Source organism: Sapajus apella, unplaced genomic scaffold (genome assembly GCF_009761245.1).
Source record: "Sapajus apella isolate SASKATOON/1434 unplaced genomic scaffold, GSC_monkey_1.0 scaffold29, whole genome shotgun sequence".
Classification (NCBI taxonomy): Eukaryota; Metazoa; Chordata; class Mammalia; order Primates; family Cebidae; genus Sapajus; species Sapajus apella.
The window spans coordinates 7344766-7361739 of record NW_022436969.1 but is presented as its reverse complement, the minus strand read 5'-3'; the positions used below and the strand labels follow the sequence as shown (position 1 = coordinate 7361739).

General features: G+C 38.9%; 1 protein-coding gene across 3 annotated transcripts in view; it reads right to left on the bottom strand.

Annotated features, from left to right (window-relative positions):
- The window catches only part of OSBPL1A (oxysterol binding protein like 1A), a 235739-nt gene that overhangs the window by 129364 nt on the left and 89401 nt on the right, over positions 1-16974 (bottom strand). For all 3 annotated transcript variants that reach the window (XM_032293166.1, XM_032293167.1, XM_032293168.1), the window contains one exon: positions 14625-14706. In XM_032293166.1, the coding sequence (XP_032149057.1) occupies positions 14625-14706 (82 nt within the window). The remainder of the gene's footprint in view (positions 1-14624; positions 14707-16974) is intronic.

Here is a 16974-nt window from a genome sequence, read left to right as displayed (position 1 = left end):
ACAGAGCAAGACTCTGTCACCAAAAAAAAAAAAAAAAAAAGAGTGGAGGCAGCGTGGCCAGCCAAGAAGCTGTGGTAATCAATGGGAAAAATTGTTATGGCCTATTTTAGCACAATGGTGGGGGAACATAGGAAGAGAAATAAAGCAGAGAGATATTAAAAGACAGAACAGACTATCTGTGGCCTGAACACACCCAATCTCCACTAATCTCGGAAGCTAAGCAGGGTCAAGCCTGGTTAGTACTTGAATGGGAGAACTGACCCACGAAATATATTTGGAGAAAGAAGAAGTACAATGACTTCAAAGTTGGGTCGTGGGAAATTGAGTGAATTAATGATGTATTTTTGTGGATGAAGAACAAAAAGAATAAAGACAAGAAAAGAGAAGGAAAAAAATGACAGCAAAAAAGGGCGATTTCTTTGTTGTGGAATGAAAACTCCTGCTCTACATCAATCCCACTCTACCCTTGAACTTCTGAATAGAAAACAATGAAGGTCTGAACACCACCTTAACTAAAACAGCAAAGCTAATGTAATTGTCTTCAACAAATTCTACTTTACATTGTAGATCTGGTTATAAATCTGCAAACTCCTCCTGTTCTTAGATCAAATGTGCAGGGGTCAACACTGAATTCTTGATATTCATTCCAGACTGCTTATTGTTTATTTTCTGTTTGATTTTGGGGTTTTTTGAGATGAAGTCTGACTCTGTCACCCAGGCTACAGTGCAATGGTATGATCTCAGGTCACTGTAACCTCCACTTCCCTGGTTCAAGTGATTCTCCTGCCTCAGCCTCCCAAGTAGCTGGGATTACAGGTGCACATCATGATGCCTGGCTAATTTTTGTATTTTTTAGTAAAGACAGGGTTTAGACATATTGAGCAGGCCAGTCTCGAACTCCTGACCTCAGATGATCTGCCCCCTCAACCTCCCAAAGCGCTGAGATTATAGGCATAAGCCACCATACCTGCCTGTTTATTGGTTAAGAATATACTCTGGAGCCAGGCTGCCCAGGGTCAAATGCTAACTCTGGTTTTTACGAGCTCTGTGACCTTGGGCAAGTTATATAAGCTCTCTGTGCCTCAGTCAACTTACCTGTAAAATGGACAGAATAGCTGTATACACTGCTTAGGGCTGTTATCAGGCACAACTAAGTTAATATAGATGATCCCCAACTTACAATGTGCTTATATCCCAATAAACCCATCATAAACTGAAAATACCACTTTCACAGTATTGTACAGGTGAAAAATTATAAGTTGAACCATTGTAAGTTAGGGACTGTCTATATATCAAATGCACAGAACAATGTACCAAAAAAGGTTATCTGGGGCTGGGTATGGTGGTTTATGCCTGCAATCCCAGCACTTTGGGAGGCCAGGCGGGTGATCAGGAGACTGAGACCATCCTGGCTAATACATCCTGGTTTCAACGCAGTTGAAACGCTGTGTCTACTAAAAATACAAAAAATTAGCTGATGTCATGGCATGCTTCTGTAGTCCCAGTTACTCGGGACATTGAGGCAGGAGAATCGCTTGAACCTGGGAGGTAGAGGTTGCAGTGAGCCGAGATCACACCACTGCACTTCAGCCTGGATGACAGAGTAAGACTCCACCTCGGGGGGAAAAAAAGGCTTTATGTATTTGTTTGTTTGTTTGTTTGTTTGTTTTTGAGATGGAGACTTGCTCTTTCACCCAGGCTGGAGTGCAATGACATGATCTCGGCTCACTGCAACCTCTGCCTCCCGGGTTCAAGCCATTCTCCTGCCTCAGGCTCCAGAGTAGCTGGGATTACAGGCATGGACCACCACGCCTGGCTAATTTTTTGTATTTTTTTTTTAGTAGAGACAGGATTTCACCATGTTGGCCAGGCTGGTCTTGAACTCCTAACCTCGTGATCTGCCTGCCTTGGACTCCCAAAGTGCTGGGATTGCAGGCATGAGCCACTGTGCCCAGCCTGTGTTTGCTCTATACTAGATAATACAAATTGTAGAGTACTGACATGTTTTACATTAGAAAGAGCATGGGACACTTGTGGTGCCTGGCAGACTAGGTTGATGGGACCATCTCTTCAATCACAATCCATAAAGATACTGAATAAAACAGTAAAATCACATAGTGCACAGTCTGAAAGAATAAAATACCCAGATATGTGAGAAAGAAACAAACAAACAAAAATCAAGGCTGATACAACAGGCCTAACCAGTGATGCCTGGTAGGAGGGTCAAGGATAGAGGTAGATGTCAGACAGAACATAAACCCAGAGGATTAACAGATGAGACTTTACAGCTACATGAATGGAAGGTATGCGGCTTCGGCCTCCCAAATCAAGGGAGTAGGGCCTGGTAAAGGTAAAAGACCCCAGTGACAGTGTGAGTGGAAAACTGCCCTTGTGCTCAGGGGGGTGCCGGGATGAAGGGCACTTTATTGCCTAAGCTCTGGGCAGGAAGCCTGAGAAACTGAAGCCCCTAGCTTGTGGCACGCCTAGATATGAAATCCAAATTTAAAACTAGTAGTCCAGAAGCACAGAAACCTTTACAGCCTCGACAGCAACACACACAGCACTATGTTATTGGGACACCTCCATAACCCAAGAAGCAGGAAAGATATCCCTCAAAATACATCATCAATTCACTCAATTTCCCAAGACCCAGATTGCTTGAACCCAGGGGGACGGAGGTTGCAGTGAGCCGAGATTGCACCAATGCCCTCCAGCCTAGGGGACAGAGAGAGACTCCCGTCTCAAAAAAAAATAAAACAAACAAACAAAAATCCCACAAGCTCCACTGAGGATGAGCTCTCCATAAAGTCGCAATCCATTGTGATAAACATTCGGCCAAAGAAACAAAAGACTTAGCTGTGCCACCACTTGATAAGAACATTCTGAAAAAGGCGTGAAATTCCTATGTCTGAAATTATTAGAGATAAAATTAGAAATACATATAATATAAAAGAACATGTCACTATGGGGAAAAATAACAAATTTTTTAAACCACCACTTAAAATTTCTAGAATTATAAAATACAGTCAACTAAGATTAGAAAGTCAAAAGATTAAGCAGAAAAGCTGACTAAATTGAGAAAGAAACTAAAGCTAGAAAATAGATCTGAGAAAAGTGCTCAGAATGCAACAGAAAGAAATAGAATGAGAAACGAGGTAGGAGGATAGAAACGGGAAGATCCAACATATGTCTATTAAGAGTTCTGGCAGAAGAGAATATAAAGAATGATGAAGTAAAATTGGAAGAGATAACAGCTCAGAACTTTTCTAGCTTAAAGAAAGATAATAAATGAGTCCTTGAATTAAAGAACAGAGTTTCAAGCAAGCTATAGAATCCAAACCCAGAGACAGAATAAAACTAGAGAATACCAAAGACAAAGGGAAAATCTTAGCAGCAACAAGACAGGGGGAAGAAAACCAGAGATTCCTTACAAAAGAATCATAATGAAAATATCAGGCCAGGCATGGTGGCTCATGCCTGTAATCCCAGCACTTTGGGAAGTTGGGGCAGGTGGATCACCTGAGGTCAGTTTGAGACCAGTCTGGCAAACATGGTGAAACTCTGTCTCTATTAAAAATAAAAAAAAATAAAAATAAAAAAAATTAGCCGGACATGGTGTCAGTAGCACCAGCTACTCTGGAGGCTGAGGCAGGAGAACTACTTGCACCTGGGGGGGTGGAGGTTGCAGTGAGCTGAGATCACACCACTGCCCTCCAACCTGGGCAACAGAGAGAGACCCCCATCTCAAAAAAAAAAAAAAGAAAGAAAACGGTAACTGAGGAGGATTTGAAAAAGAGATTGGTCACAAAGGTGAGAAGGGTTCAGTGAAGTAACAGACTGGCGTGCAGGACACAGTTACCACCCTGGGACAGAAGGGGAAAGGGGAGAGGACAGTATTTCTGAGCCCAGCAAGAGCTGGAGTCTAGAAAAAGACAATGGCCAGGTAGACGAACCGGGAATGAAGATGAAGTCCTGAACCTACTTCCCCTGGAGTCCCCCAGCGGGTCTCCGGACAGGGCCTCCCATTTGCTGAATCCAATCAGAAGCCCCAGGGCTGAGGCTGCAGTACACAAAGCAGGGCAGAGCGGACGGAGCAACCCAGTGCAGGAGGCCAGGAAAAGCCTCTGTGTGCAGGCACCTTTTGAAGAAAGGCCTAGGGAAGGAAGGAAGAGGGTAACTAGGCCACTCAGGAGAAGAGGCTTCCAGAAGAGGGAGCAGCACATTAAAGGCCCCTGGCAGGCGTAGGCCTGGCCTGTCTGAAGGACAGCAAGTGCAATGAGGCTGGAGAGGAGCCGCAGGGAAACTGGGAGGTGAGGGCTCAGAGGTTGAAGGGGCTGGAAGGCTCTGCAGGTCATTAGGAGGACTTTGACTCTCACTTCTCACAAGTGAGATCTGGAAGCCACTGGATGTTTCCAGCAAAGGACATCAATCCACTGACATTTTGGGAGGATCCGGGGCAGAGGCTATAAGGGGAAGGGTGAAATCTGGGGACACTGGGGAGGTTTTCAAGCGTCCACATGGGAGGCAATCGTGGCTTGGACCAGGTGGCAATAGAGAACATGGTAAGTGTTTACACAAAGCCCAGATTTTGAGGAAACAGTTTTAGGTAGGCTAAATAGAAGTGCTTCTCCTTTCAGATTTTTTTTCCGTTTTTTTTGAGTTTGACTATTTTGTTTTTATATTTCAATAGTTTTGGGGGAACAGGTGGTGTTTGGATTACGTTCTTTAGTGGAGAAGTCTGAGATTTTAGTGTGCCCGTCACACAAGCAGTGTACACTGCACCCAATATAGAGATTTATTTTATTTTTTTGAGATACAGTCTTGGTGTCTCGCCCAGGCTGGAGTGCAGGGACACGATCTCGGCTCACTGCAACCTCTGCCTCCTGGGTTCAAGCGATTCTCCTGTCTCAGCCTTCCAAGTAGCTGAGATTACAGGTGCCCACCACCATGCCCAGCTAATTTTTGTATTTTTTTAAATACAGACAGGGTTTCAACATGTTTGTCAGGCTAATGTCAAACTCCCGGCCTCAGGTGATCCACCCGCCTCATCCTCCCAAAGTACTGGGATTACAGGCGTGAGCCACCATGCTCAGCCCAATATGTAGATTTTAATCCCTCCCCCACCCCCAAAGACCATCATATCACTTTGTAAGTTTCTGCGTCTTCAAAGCTTAGCTCCCACTTGTAAGTGAGAACAGTTTTTGGTTTTCCATTCCTGAGTTGTTTCACTTAGAATAATGACCTCCAGCTCCATCTAAGTTGCTGCAAAAGACATTATTTAATTCCTTTTTGTGGCTGAGTAGTATTCCATGATGTATAAATTCCATTTCCTTTATCCATTCATTGGTTGATAGGTACTTAGGTTGGTCCCACATCTTTTGCAATTGTGAACTGTGCTGCTATGAACATGCGTGTGCATGTATCTTTTTCATATAATGACTTCTTTTCCTTTGGGTAGGTACCCAGTAGTGGGACTGCTGGATCAAATAGACCTTCTACTTTTAGTTCTTTAAGGACTCTGCATACTGTTCTCCACTGAGGTTGTATTAATTTACATTCCCACCAGCAGTGTAAAAGTGTTCCCTTTTCACCACATCCACACCAAAATCTATTGCTTTCTGACTTTATAATCGTGGCCATTCTTGTAGGAGTAAGGTGGTATCTCCTTGAGGTTTGAATTTCCATTTTCCTGATGATTAGTGCTGTTGAGCATTTTTTCATGTTTTTGGGCCAACTGTGTATCTTCTTTTGAGAAATGTCTATTCATGTATTTTCCTCACTTTTTGATGGCATTATTTGTATTTTTCTTGCCAATTTGTTCGAGTTCCTTGTAGATTCCGGTTACTAGTCCTTTGTTGGATCCATAGTTTGCAAATATTTTCTCTCATTCTCTGGTTGTCTATTTATTCTGCTGATTATTCCTTTTTCTGTGCAGATGCTTTTTAGTTTAATTAGGTCCCGCTTATTTATTTTTGTTGTACTTGCTTTAGGGATCTTAGTCATGAATTCTTTGCCTAGGCCAATGTCCAGAAGGGTTTTTTCAATGTTATCTTATAGAATTTTTATGCTTTCAGGTCTTAGAATTAAGTCTTTGATCCATCTTGAGTTGATTTTTATTAAGATAAGAGATGGGAATCCAGTTTCATCGTTCTACATGTGGCTTGCCAATTATCCCAGCACTTAAATTGGGGAAAGGACAGCCATTGAATAGGCTGTCCTTTCCCCACTTCATGTTTTTATATGCTTTTTCAAAGATCAGTTAGCTATATAATATTTGGTTTTATTTCTGGGTTCTCTATTCTGTTTCACTGGTCTAAAAGCCTTTTTTTTTTTTTTTAACAACAGTAACCATGCTGTTTTTGATAACTACAACCCTGTAGTATAAAGTCCAATAATGTGATACCTCTAGATTTGTTCTTTTTTCCTAGCATTACTTTGGCTATTCAGGTTCTTTTGGGGTTGTATATGAATTTTAAGATTTTTTTCTAGTTCTGTGAAAAGTTGTGATGGTATTTCAATGGGAATTGCATTGCATCTGTAAATTGCTTTGGGCAGTATGGTCACTTTCACAATATTGATTCTTCCCATCCATGAGCACGAAGTATGTTTCCATTTGTTTGTGTCATCTATGATTTCCTTCAGCAGTATTTTGTAGTTTTCCTTGTAGAGACCTTTTGCCTGCTTGGCTAAACACATTCCTAGGTATTTTATTTTTTTGTAACTGTTGTAAAAGGGACTGACTTCTTGATTTGAGTCTCCGCTTGGTCGCTGTTGCTGTATAGCTTTGCTACTGATTTGTATACATTGATTTCATAACCCGAGACTTTACTGAATTTGTTTATGAGATTTAGGAGTCTTTTGGATGAGTCTTTAGGGTTTTCTAGGTGTGTGATCTTACCATTGGCGAACAAAACTAATTTGACTTCCTCTTCTCCACTTTGGATGCCCTTTATTTCCTTCCCTTACCTGACTGCTCTGGCTAGGACTTCCTGTACTACGTTGAATAGAAGTGGTAAAAGTGGGCATCCTTTTCTTCAGTTCTTAGAGGGAATGCTTTCAATTTTTCCCTATTCAGTATGATGTTGGTTATGTATGGGTTTGGCATATATGGCTTTTATTATTTTGAGGTTAAGTCCTTTCTTTGCCTAGTTAATTAAGAGTTTTTGGCCGGGCGCGGTGGCTCACGCCTGTAATCCCAGCACTTTGGGAGGCCGAGGCGGGTGGATCACGAGGTCAAGAGATCGAGACCATCCTGGTCAACATGGTGAAACCCCGTCTCTACTAAAAATACAAAAAATCAGCTGGGCATGGTGGCGCATGCCTGTAATCCCAGCTACTCAGGAGGCTGAGGCAGGAGAATTGCCTGAACCCAGGAGGCGGAGGTTGCGGTGAGCCGAGATTGCGCCATTGCATTCCAGCCTGGGTAACAAGAGTGAAACTCCGTCTCAAAAAAAAAAAAATAATAAAAGAGTTTTTAACATAAAGGGATGCTAAATTTTATCCAATGTTTTTTCTGCATCTACTGAGATGATCACATGGTTTTAACTTTTAATTGTTTGTGATATATCATATTTATGGACTTGCATATGTTAAACCATCCCTGTATCCCTGGTATAAAATCCACCTGATCATGGTATCTTATCTTTTTGATATGCTGATGGATTCAATTCGCTAGTATTTTTTGAGGATTTTTACACCTATGTTCATCAAGGATATTGGTTTGTAGTTTTCCTTTTTTGTTATGTCCTTTTCTGGTTTTGGTATTAGGGTGATACTGGTTTCATAAAATGATTTAGGGAGGATTCCCTCTTTCTCAGTCTCTTGGAATAGTTTCAGTAGGATTGTTACCAATTCTTTGAATTCTGGTAGAATTCAGCTGTGAATCCATCTGGTCCTGTGCTTTTTTTAATTGGCAATTTTTAAATTACTGATTCAATCTAACTGCTTATTATTGGTCTGTTCAGGGTGTCTGTTTCTTCCTGTCTTAATCTGGGAGGGTTGTGTTTCCAAGAATTTATCTATTTCCTCTAAATTTTTTAGTTTGTGCATCTAAAGGTTTTCACAACAGTCTCAAATGATCTGTATTTCTGTGGTTTGGATTGTAATGTCTCCTGTTTCATTTCTAATTGAGCTCATGTGGATCTTCTCTCTTTTCTTTGGTAATCTCACTAATGGTGTTTCAATTTTGTTTATCTTTTCAAAAAACCAGTTTTTTGTTTCATTTATCTTTTGTATTTTTTTGTTTCAATTTCATTTAGTTCTGCTCTGATCTTTGTTATTTATTTTCTTCTCCGAGATTTGGGTTTAGTTCGTTCCTATTTCTCTAGTTCCTTAAAGTGTGACATTAGTTTGTCAATTTGTGCTTTTTCAGGCTTTTTAATATAGTCATTAAACTATAAACTCTCCTTTTAGCACTGCTTTTACTCTATCCCAGAGGTTTTTGATAACTTGTGTCACCATTATCATTCATTTCAAAGAATTTTTTAATTTCCATCTTGATTTGTTAACCCAAAAATCATTCAGAAACAGATTTAATTTCCATGTAATTGTATAGTTTTGAGCATTCCTTTTGGGATTGATTTCTAGTTTTATTCCACTGTGACCTGAGAAGATACTTGATATGACTTCAATTTTTTTTAATTTATGAAGACTTCTTTTGTGCCCTATCATGTGGTTTACCATGTGTTTCCATTTGCTGATGGGAAGAATGTATATTCTGCAGTTGTTGGGTAGAACTGTCAGAGGCATGTGAACCAGAGCAACTCCACCTTAAATAGGAGCTGGGTAAAATGAGGCTGAACCCTACTGGGCTGCTTTCCCAGGCAGTTAAGGCATTCTAAGCCACAGGATGAGATAGGAGTTCAGCACAAAATACAGGTCATAAAGAGCTGGCTGATAAAACAGTTTGCAGTAAAAGATCCGGCCAAAACCCACCAAAACCAAAATGGCAACCAGAGTGACCCCTGGTCATCCTCACTGCTACACTCCTAACAGCACCATGACAGTTTACAAATGCCATGGCAACATCATGAAGTTACCCTATATGGTCTAAAAAGGGGAGGCATGAATAATCCACCCCTTGTTTAGCAGGTCATCAAGAAATAACCATAAAAATGGGCAACCAGCAGCCCTTGGGGCTGCTCTGTCTATGGAGTAGTCATTCTTTTATTCCTTTACTTTTTTTTTTTTTTTTTTTTTTTTGGGACGGAGTTTCGCTCTTGTTACCCAGGCTGGAGTGCAATGGCGCGATCTCGGCTCACCGCAACCTCCGCCTCCTGGGTTCAGGCAATTCTCCTGCCTCAGCCTCCTGAGTAGCTGGGATTACAGGCACGCGTCACCATGCCCAGCTAATTTTTTGTATTTTTAGTAGAGACGGGGTTTCACCGTGTTGACCAGGATGGTCTCGATCTCTTGACCTCGTGATCCACCCGCCTCGGCCTCCCAAAGTGCTGGGATTACAGGCTTGAGCCACCGTGCCCGGCCTTATTCCTTTACTTTCTTAATAAACTTGCTTTCACTTTGACTGTGGACTCCCCTGAATTCTTTCTTGTGTGAGATCCAAGAACCCTCTATTGGGGTCTGGATAGGGACCCTTTCCTGTAACAGAGTGCTCTTTAAGTATCTGTTCATTTCATTTGTTCCACAGTGTAGTAGTACATTGTTTCTTTGTTGACTTTCTATCTCGATGATCTACCTAGTGCTGTCAGTGGTGAAGTTCCCCACTATTACCATGTTGCTGTCTATCTTATTTCTTAGGTCTAGTAGTAATTGTTTTATAAATCTGTGAGCTCCAGTGTTAGGTGCATATAAGTTTAGGATTATAATACCTTCTTGTTGGATCGATGCTTTCATCATTATGTAATGACCTTCTTTCTTTTTTAACTGTTATTGCTTTTAAGTCTGTTTTGTCTGATAAAAGAATAGCTAATCTTGCCTGTTTTTGGCTTTCATTTGCATGGAACAGCCTTTTCCACCCCTTTACCTTGTGTTTATGTGAATCCTTATGTGTTAGGCAAGTCTCTTGAAGACAAGATATTTGGTTTGTGATTTTTTTATTTGTTCTGCCGTTCTACAGCTTTTAAGTGGAGCATTAATATTAGCATTTGCATGCAATGCTAATATTGAGATACGAGGTACTGATTCATCATGTCAGTCGATACCAAGATACTTTGTTTTTTTCATTGTGTTATTGTTTTATAGGCCCTGTAAATTTTATGCTTCCAACAGGTTCTATTTTGGTACATATTGAGCTTTTGTTTCACAATTTAGAACTCATTTTGGCATTGCTTGTAGTGCTGGTTTGGTAACAGCAAATTCATTCAGTATTTATGTGTCTGAAAAATTACTCCATTTCTCCTTCATTTATCAAACTTAGTTTATCTGGATACAGAATCTTTGACTGACAGTTATTCTGTCTAAGGAGGTTAAAAACAGGACCCTAATCTCTTCCAGCTTATAAGGTTCCTGCTAAGAACTCTTCTGTTAATCATCAGGCTATCTATAGTCAACACAAAGGAAGGAATTCTAAGAGCTGTGAGACAAGAGCATCAGGTAACTTACAAAGGATTTTTTCTGTTAGATAACTGAAGTCATTCTAATTTCTTTAACCAAGGATTCACTAAACACATTTAGTAACATGCAATATAGTATATGTATTGAAGTTGGTATGTAAAGTAACATATCTTTTTTGGTGACTTAGATATATGTATCAACAGGCTCAAAAATGCATTTTCACCCACTAATCCCATCCTAAGAATCCTAAATTAATATGATCAAATATAAATGCACAATAAAATATTATTTATGTAGACAAAAATTGGGTACACAATGGTACATTTAAGGATGTGTGGAAGAAGGGATTGATAACATGGCCTTCAGGAAGACTTCCAAATGTTTCATTACTTTAGGTGACTTTGTTTTTGCAACCAGGCTTTTGATAAAGATAAAATGATAAAAATTTCAATACTACATTCTCTGAACCTTGAATTATGCACTGTCAACACTATATGTAGAAACTCTGATATTCATTCAGATAAAAATTAGCTTTAAGGTTCACTCAAGAAAATAAAAAGTGTATTTCAAAAGAGGACATTTCCGATCAGAGACACAATGTTTGGTCAAGGGTATTTCTAGGAATCATAGGAGAGAATAACTGAAGAGAATGCTGGAAAATTAGGTTGTGGCTAGACTATGAAAGTCCTTAAATGCCCAGGTAAGTCTGTGTTTTATTCTTTAAGATTTTATTTATTCTCTAAGATTTTATTGCAAAGATTTATAAAATATTTTCTTTTCTTTTTTTTTTTTTTTTTTTTTTTTTGTGAGACAGAGTATCACTCTGTCCCAGGCTGGAGTGCAGTGGCATGATCTTGGCTCACTGCAACCTCCGCCTCCTGGGTTCAAGCAATTCTCCTGCCGCAGCCTCCCGAGTAGCTGGGATCACAGGTTCCTGCCACTACACCCAGCTGTTTTTTTGTATTTTTAGTAGAGACAGGGTTTCATCATGTTGGCCAGGCTGGTCTAAAACTCCTGACATTGTGATTCACCTGCCCCGGCCTCCAAAAGTGCTGGGAATACAGGTGTGAGCCACCACACCTGGTCTAAAAGATTTTCAATAGAAAAAAAATTATGATTAAAATAAGTACCTTTACAAAAAATTAATGTGGCCGCAATAAATGCAGTACTTTGAAGATTCTGAGTTAGAAGAGTTCTGTAAAGGCTTCTGATTCAACTCCACCCAAGGATGGAATGCACAGGGTCCCAGGAGCCAGGGACTAAAGAGCAGGCTGCTGCAGTGCTCTGGATTTGAGGGGAAATAGAACTCAACAAGTACGGCAGAAGTTGAAATAAAAAGGAAGAATCTGGGTCTTAAAGTTAATGCAATTTTGTACTGAAATGTAAGACAACTAACAATTACAACTTTAAGTTCTGGATTCTGTCCACAAACATTTTAGTTTTTTATCTTGAGAAGTCATTGGCAGACTATGTAAGAAGTTTAGAGTAGAATACCCATCAGTTTCTTTCTTTCTTTCTTTCTCTCTCTCTCTCTCTTCCCCCACCCCTCAATCTAGGTTGGGGGGGAGAGAGAGAGAGAGAGACAGAGAGAGAGAGAGAGAGAGAGACAGACAGACAGAGACAGATAGGGTCTGGCTCTGCCACCCAGGCCGGAGTGCTGTCACATGATCTGGGCTCACTGCAACCTCCACCTCACGGGCTCAAGCCATCCTCCCACATCAGCCTCTCACCTCAGCCTCACCCTCCTGGGACTACAGGTGTGCACCACCATGCCTGGCTAATATCAGTTCTCTTTAATAAAACGCATGGCAGGTACAAGACTATCCTATATAAACCCTTGACAGTAAGGGCAGGCTCAGTTACATTCAACTCTCCAATTCCATTCATCAAATCATCTTAACCCTATTTGCTTATTATTTATATAAAATTGAGTTTATCTGTACTGATTTTTCAGAAAATTGTTCATAATTATCTTTTTTAGTACCAAATATTATTTGGTATCAAATATTATGCATATCTCTAAACAATGTTGATTTCTTCTCAGTTTCTCCAAATTGGATTAATTATCTGCTCAGTCATTGCTAATACAGATACGCATACCATCATTACGAATGACATGTCACACAGGCAATTTGGAATGAGATTTGACTCAAGATTTTTTTAAAAACTTAATTTGGTTGTAATTCTAATTTTGATATAATTTCTTGGTTTGGTCCAGGTTAAATGAATTAATCTTCATATTTCCTATCACTGAACTTTTCTAAATCTTTTAAATGTTGTTGTTTTCTACATCTTTAAAATGTTTCTACATCTTTTAAATCTTCCTACTTTTTGGTAGTTCTTGATGTGTTTTAAAAGCACATTGACAGTCACAGTTGTATAACTCTGTGAATAGTTATTTTAAAACCACTGAATTGCACACTTCACATGTATGAATTTTGCAATGTGAATTATACCTAATGATGTAGTTATCTTAAAGTCCATTGAGAATGAACAGTGCTAAGTAATATAATATTACAGCCTGCAACTTAGTAATCAAAATAACCTAATCACTGTCCTTCCCAAAGCTATCACTGCTGATAAAAATATATGTTTGTTCAACTGAGGTAAAGAGATGCTGTAGGTACACTTGGACAAATACAGAATATTTATGGTCCGTTTACTCTAATATTAACATTTCCTTACATTCCCTGGAAATATAGAAACTGAATATAGGAGTCTAGTAAAGGAAACTAGCATATGACTAGAAGAGTCAGTCATAAACTCACAGATAACTATATCATTCATACTTTAGTGAAGTCATTTATATATGCATCATGGCCAAAGACTAAGCAACTGTTAAGGGTTTAAAGTCTAAGAAACATGATAATTTTTTAATTTACAAAGAAATAGGCACCTTTTTCTGAATACTTAAGTTTGACTTGAAGGCTACTTTTTTTCTTTTTGTTGAGATAAAGTCTCGCTCTGTTGACCAGGCTGCAGTACAATGGCATGATCTCGGCTCACTGCAATGTCTGCCTTCTGGGTTCATGCGATTCTCCTGCTCAGCCTCTCAAGTAGCTGGGATCACAAGCATGCGCCACCACGCCCAACTAATTTTTTTATCTTTAGTAGAGACAAGGGTTAGCCATGTTGGCAGGCTGGTCTTGAACTCCTGACCTCAGGTTATCAGCCCATCTCCCAAAGTGCTAGGATTACAGGCGTGAGCCACTACACCCAGCCTTTAGTCAACTCTTGATAACTCATAATTAATAGAGAATGAAGACAGAAAAAATTATTACTGAAAGGGAGATTAAAAATTAGCTAGACAAGATCATATATACATTTATAGAATCATAAAAGGCCAAGGCCTAGAAACAATCAACTGCTTTATTTTACAAATGAGGGCACTAAAGCTTGCAAGAGTTAAAAGTATTGTTCAAAGTAACAGCCAGTAAGCAGAAGAGTAGGAAGAGTAAGGATTCAAGCCTAAAACATTCTTTTTTTCTTTTTTTTTTTGTGAGACAGAACCTTGCTCTGCCACCGTGGCTGGAGTGCACCAGTGCAATCTCGGCTCACTGCAACCTCCATCTTCTAGGTTCAAGTGATTCTCCTGCCTTAGCCTCCTGAGTAGCTGGGATTACTAACACATGCCACCAAACCCGGCTAATTTTTGTATTTTTAGTAGAGGCAGGGTTTCACCATGTTGGCCAGGTGGGTTTTGAACTCCTGACCTCAAGTGATCCACCTGCCTCGGCCTTGCAAAGTGCTGAGATTACAGACATGAGCCACCACACCCGGCCTTAAGCCTTAGACATTCTGACTCTAAAACCCAAGTCTTCTGGGATTCATAAGCAGAATTCTCATTCTGTAGCCAAAATTAATTTATAGACCAAAAATATTAACTTCAAATTTATTTTTCTTTTTTTAAAAGAATAAAAACATTATTAATCTCTAAAGCAAGCATTCTCTGTGAGTATAAATTTTAAATTGCCCTTTTAAAATTTCAAAATAGTTTTATCAAATAGAACTCTGAATTCAAAACTATTTTAAAACGTAAGTCAAACCAAACTACAAAGCGTCAATACCTATGTGTTAAAGAGTGATTTTAGGGGTAGCACTTGTCTTTTTACCTTTAGCCATGGCATACTCTTTAATCATTTCGAGAAAGCTGGAAATCTCCCTATCTAGTCGCTGTTGGCATGACTGTGCTTTCTGCAAAAAAGAAAAGACAAAATTAAAACAAACGAATAAAAGATTTTTATATTACTTACGCTTTAATGTTTCTATCAAAGCTTTCAGTACATAGATTGATACACCATAATAAAGACATATGCCTTACAGAGAAAAAAAAAGCTGAGAGAAAATTTCCTTATATACTGAATATAACATTTAGTTAATCAAGTATAAAGTAAAAATAAATATTTTTAAGCTTTAAATACATTCAACATCTGTTGTGTAGATAACATACAATTTCATCAATTACTATTGCTATCTCATTACGCCATGCATATCTGAGGAATTATATTTCATTGATTTATTAGCACTTTTAGCAGGCCTGATGAAATTCATCGAGAAATTATAAAATGCATTTCTTAAAAATATATTTTAAAAACTGTTTTGTTAAAAAAAAAAAAAATCCAGATGGTCTTAACATTTGGAAACCACAAGCTGATTCTCGTTCAGCAATCTAAGTGTATGCAGCCCCCACATCATCAGACCAAAAAGGACATTTTCTTAGTTTGTCAAAGCTTCTGAAAATAAGGTAAAGTCAATTATAGAAAGCATTCTTCCTTGTAATTTGAAAGTTCTGCATTTTTAGATCCCTAAAGGCAAAAAAAAAAAAACCATAAATACAGAATTTCGTGATCAAAGTTGCATCCCATCTCAGTGCAGATTTAGAAATCCAAAATGAAAGGTCAGCTAAATCCATTTATTATATTAAAAATGTCATCTTAAAGGTAGTTTTATATATCGTTTCCCTTTAAAGAGAGAGGAAGAATAAGCAAGAAAATTATGGTAAATTTGCTTGGTTATCAAAATAGAAAATATTTATTCTGAGAATCTTAACTTTATAAACAACAGAATCACATTCTTTTAGGTACAGTAATGTCTTTAGCCTTATCAAACTTCCCTCCTTTGTACTCCTAATCTCAACTAGCTCATCACAAAACATTTTGCACCCCCAAAGTTAAACTTACTATAGATCAGTATGTCAAGGTGGCACAGGTAAATACTGTTCTCCTGTTTCACCTTATAAATTTTTTAGTGCTTACAAAAAGCTCAACTCAACCACAGTAGAATTATTCATGTCACCACATTAGTGACAGGCAATGTTCTTCAAAATCTGTATTACTCTACTTTTGTTTTGAGGGCTCTAACACCACTAAGTATAATTCACTTTGTGGGGAGCAGGGGCAGAATAGCTACGCCGTGAAATTAAAAATACCATATATGCCTGATAATTTTTTCAGACACAGCCTGTGAATACAGGTTGAGGGGCAGGGAAAAAGTTTATCTAAAGGCACCGAAACATGCACTGCAAGCAAATGCATCACTCATGATTTATTAATAGAAAAACATCATTCTTGCTCTATACATATTTAATACTCCTGCTCATGTGCAAGTCAATGCTACTGTTTTATTCTTTCCTTTCTATGATGAAAGTTAGCTAGAGGCATAAAAGTAAGCAATGGCTTCAATTGCAGACTATGAATCTGTAATAAACAGGATAGTTCTCCTGAAGTTGTAATTAAAGGTAGTAAACACCTTCTGTAGCATCATCTTCAAGTACACGAATCACATTTATCTTCCCTTGAATCACATCTCCACTGAACAGTTACCAAAAAGTTTCCTTGATTGATGATTTACTTGTTTTAAAGGGTACATAACAGGTCAGGTGGAGAAGATTCAATCTATACATGCTGTTTTAAGTTAGGTACAAATTATGTCTTCTGTTCTAAAGAACTTAGTGCTTTTTAACTGATACCAAAAATAACAGAGAGAGATTATTAATATAACAAAACCTAATATGTTTTCCCATTTTCTTAGTCACTACTAGTTATATTTTGAAAACCTAAAAGTCAATTTATGAAAGTTTATTCTTATTAATAGTTTGCTGAGTCCAACATGGTTTCTCATTCTTGACTTCTATGCCACTGACATGTCAGAGACTGACATGATTTGGCTGTGTCACCACCCAAATCTCATGTTAAATTGTAGCTCCAATAATCCCCATGACTCATAGGAGGAACCAGTAGGAGGTAACTGAATTATGGGGGTGGGCTTGTCCTGTGCTGTTCTCATGATAGTGACTAAGTCTCACAGGATCTGATAAAGAGGAGCTCTGCTGCACAAGCTCTTCTGCCTGCCACCACGTAAAACGTGCCTTGCTCATCCTTTACCTTCCACGATTGTGAGGCCTCCCCAGCCATGTGGAACTGTGAATCAATTAAACCTCTCTCCTTTATAAATTACCCAGTC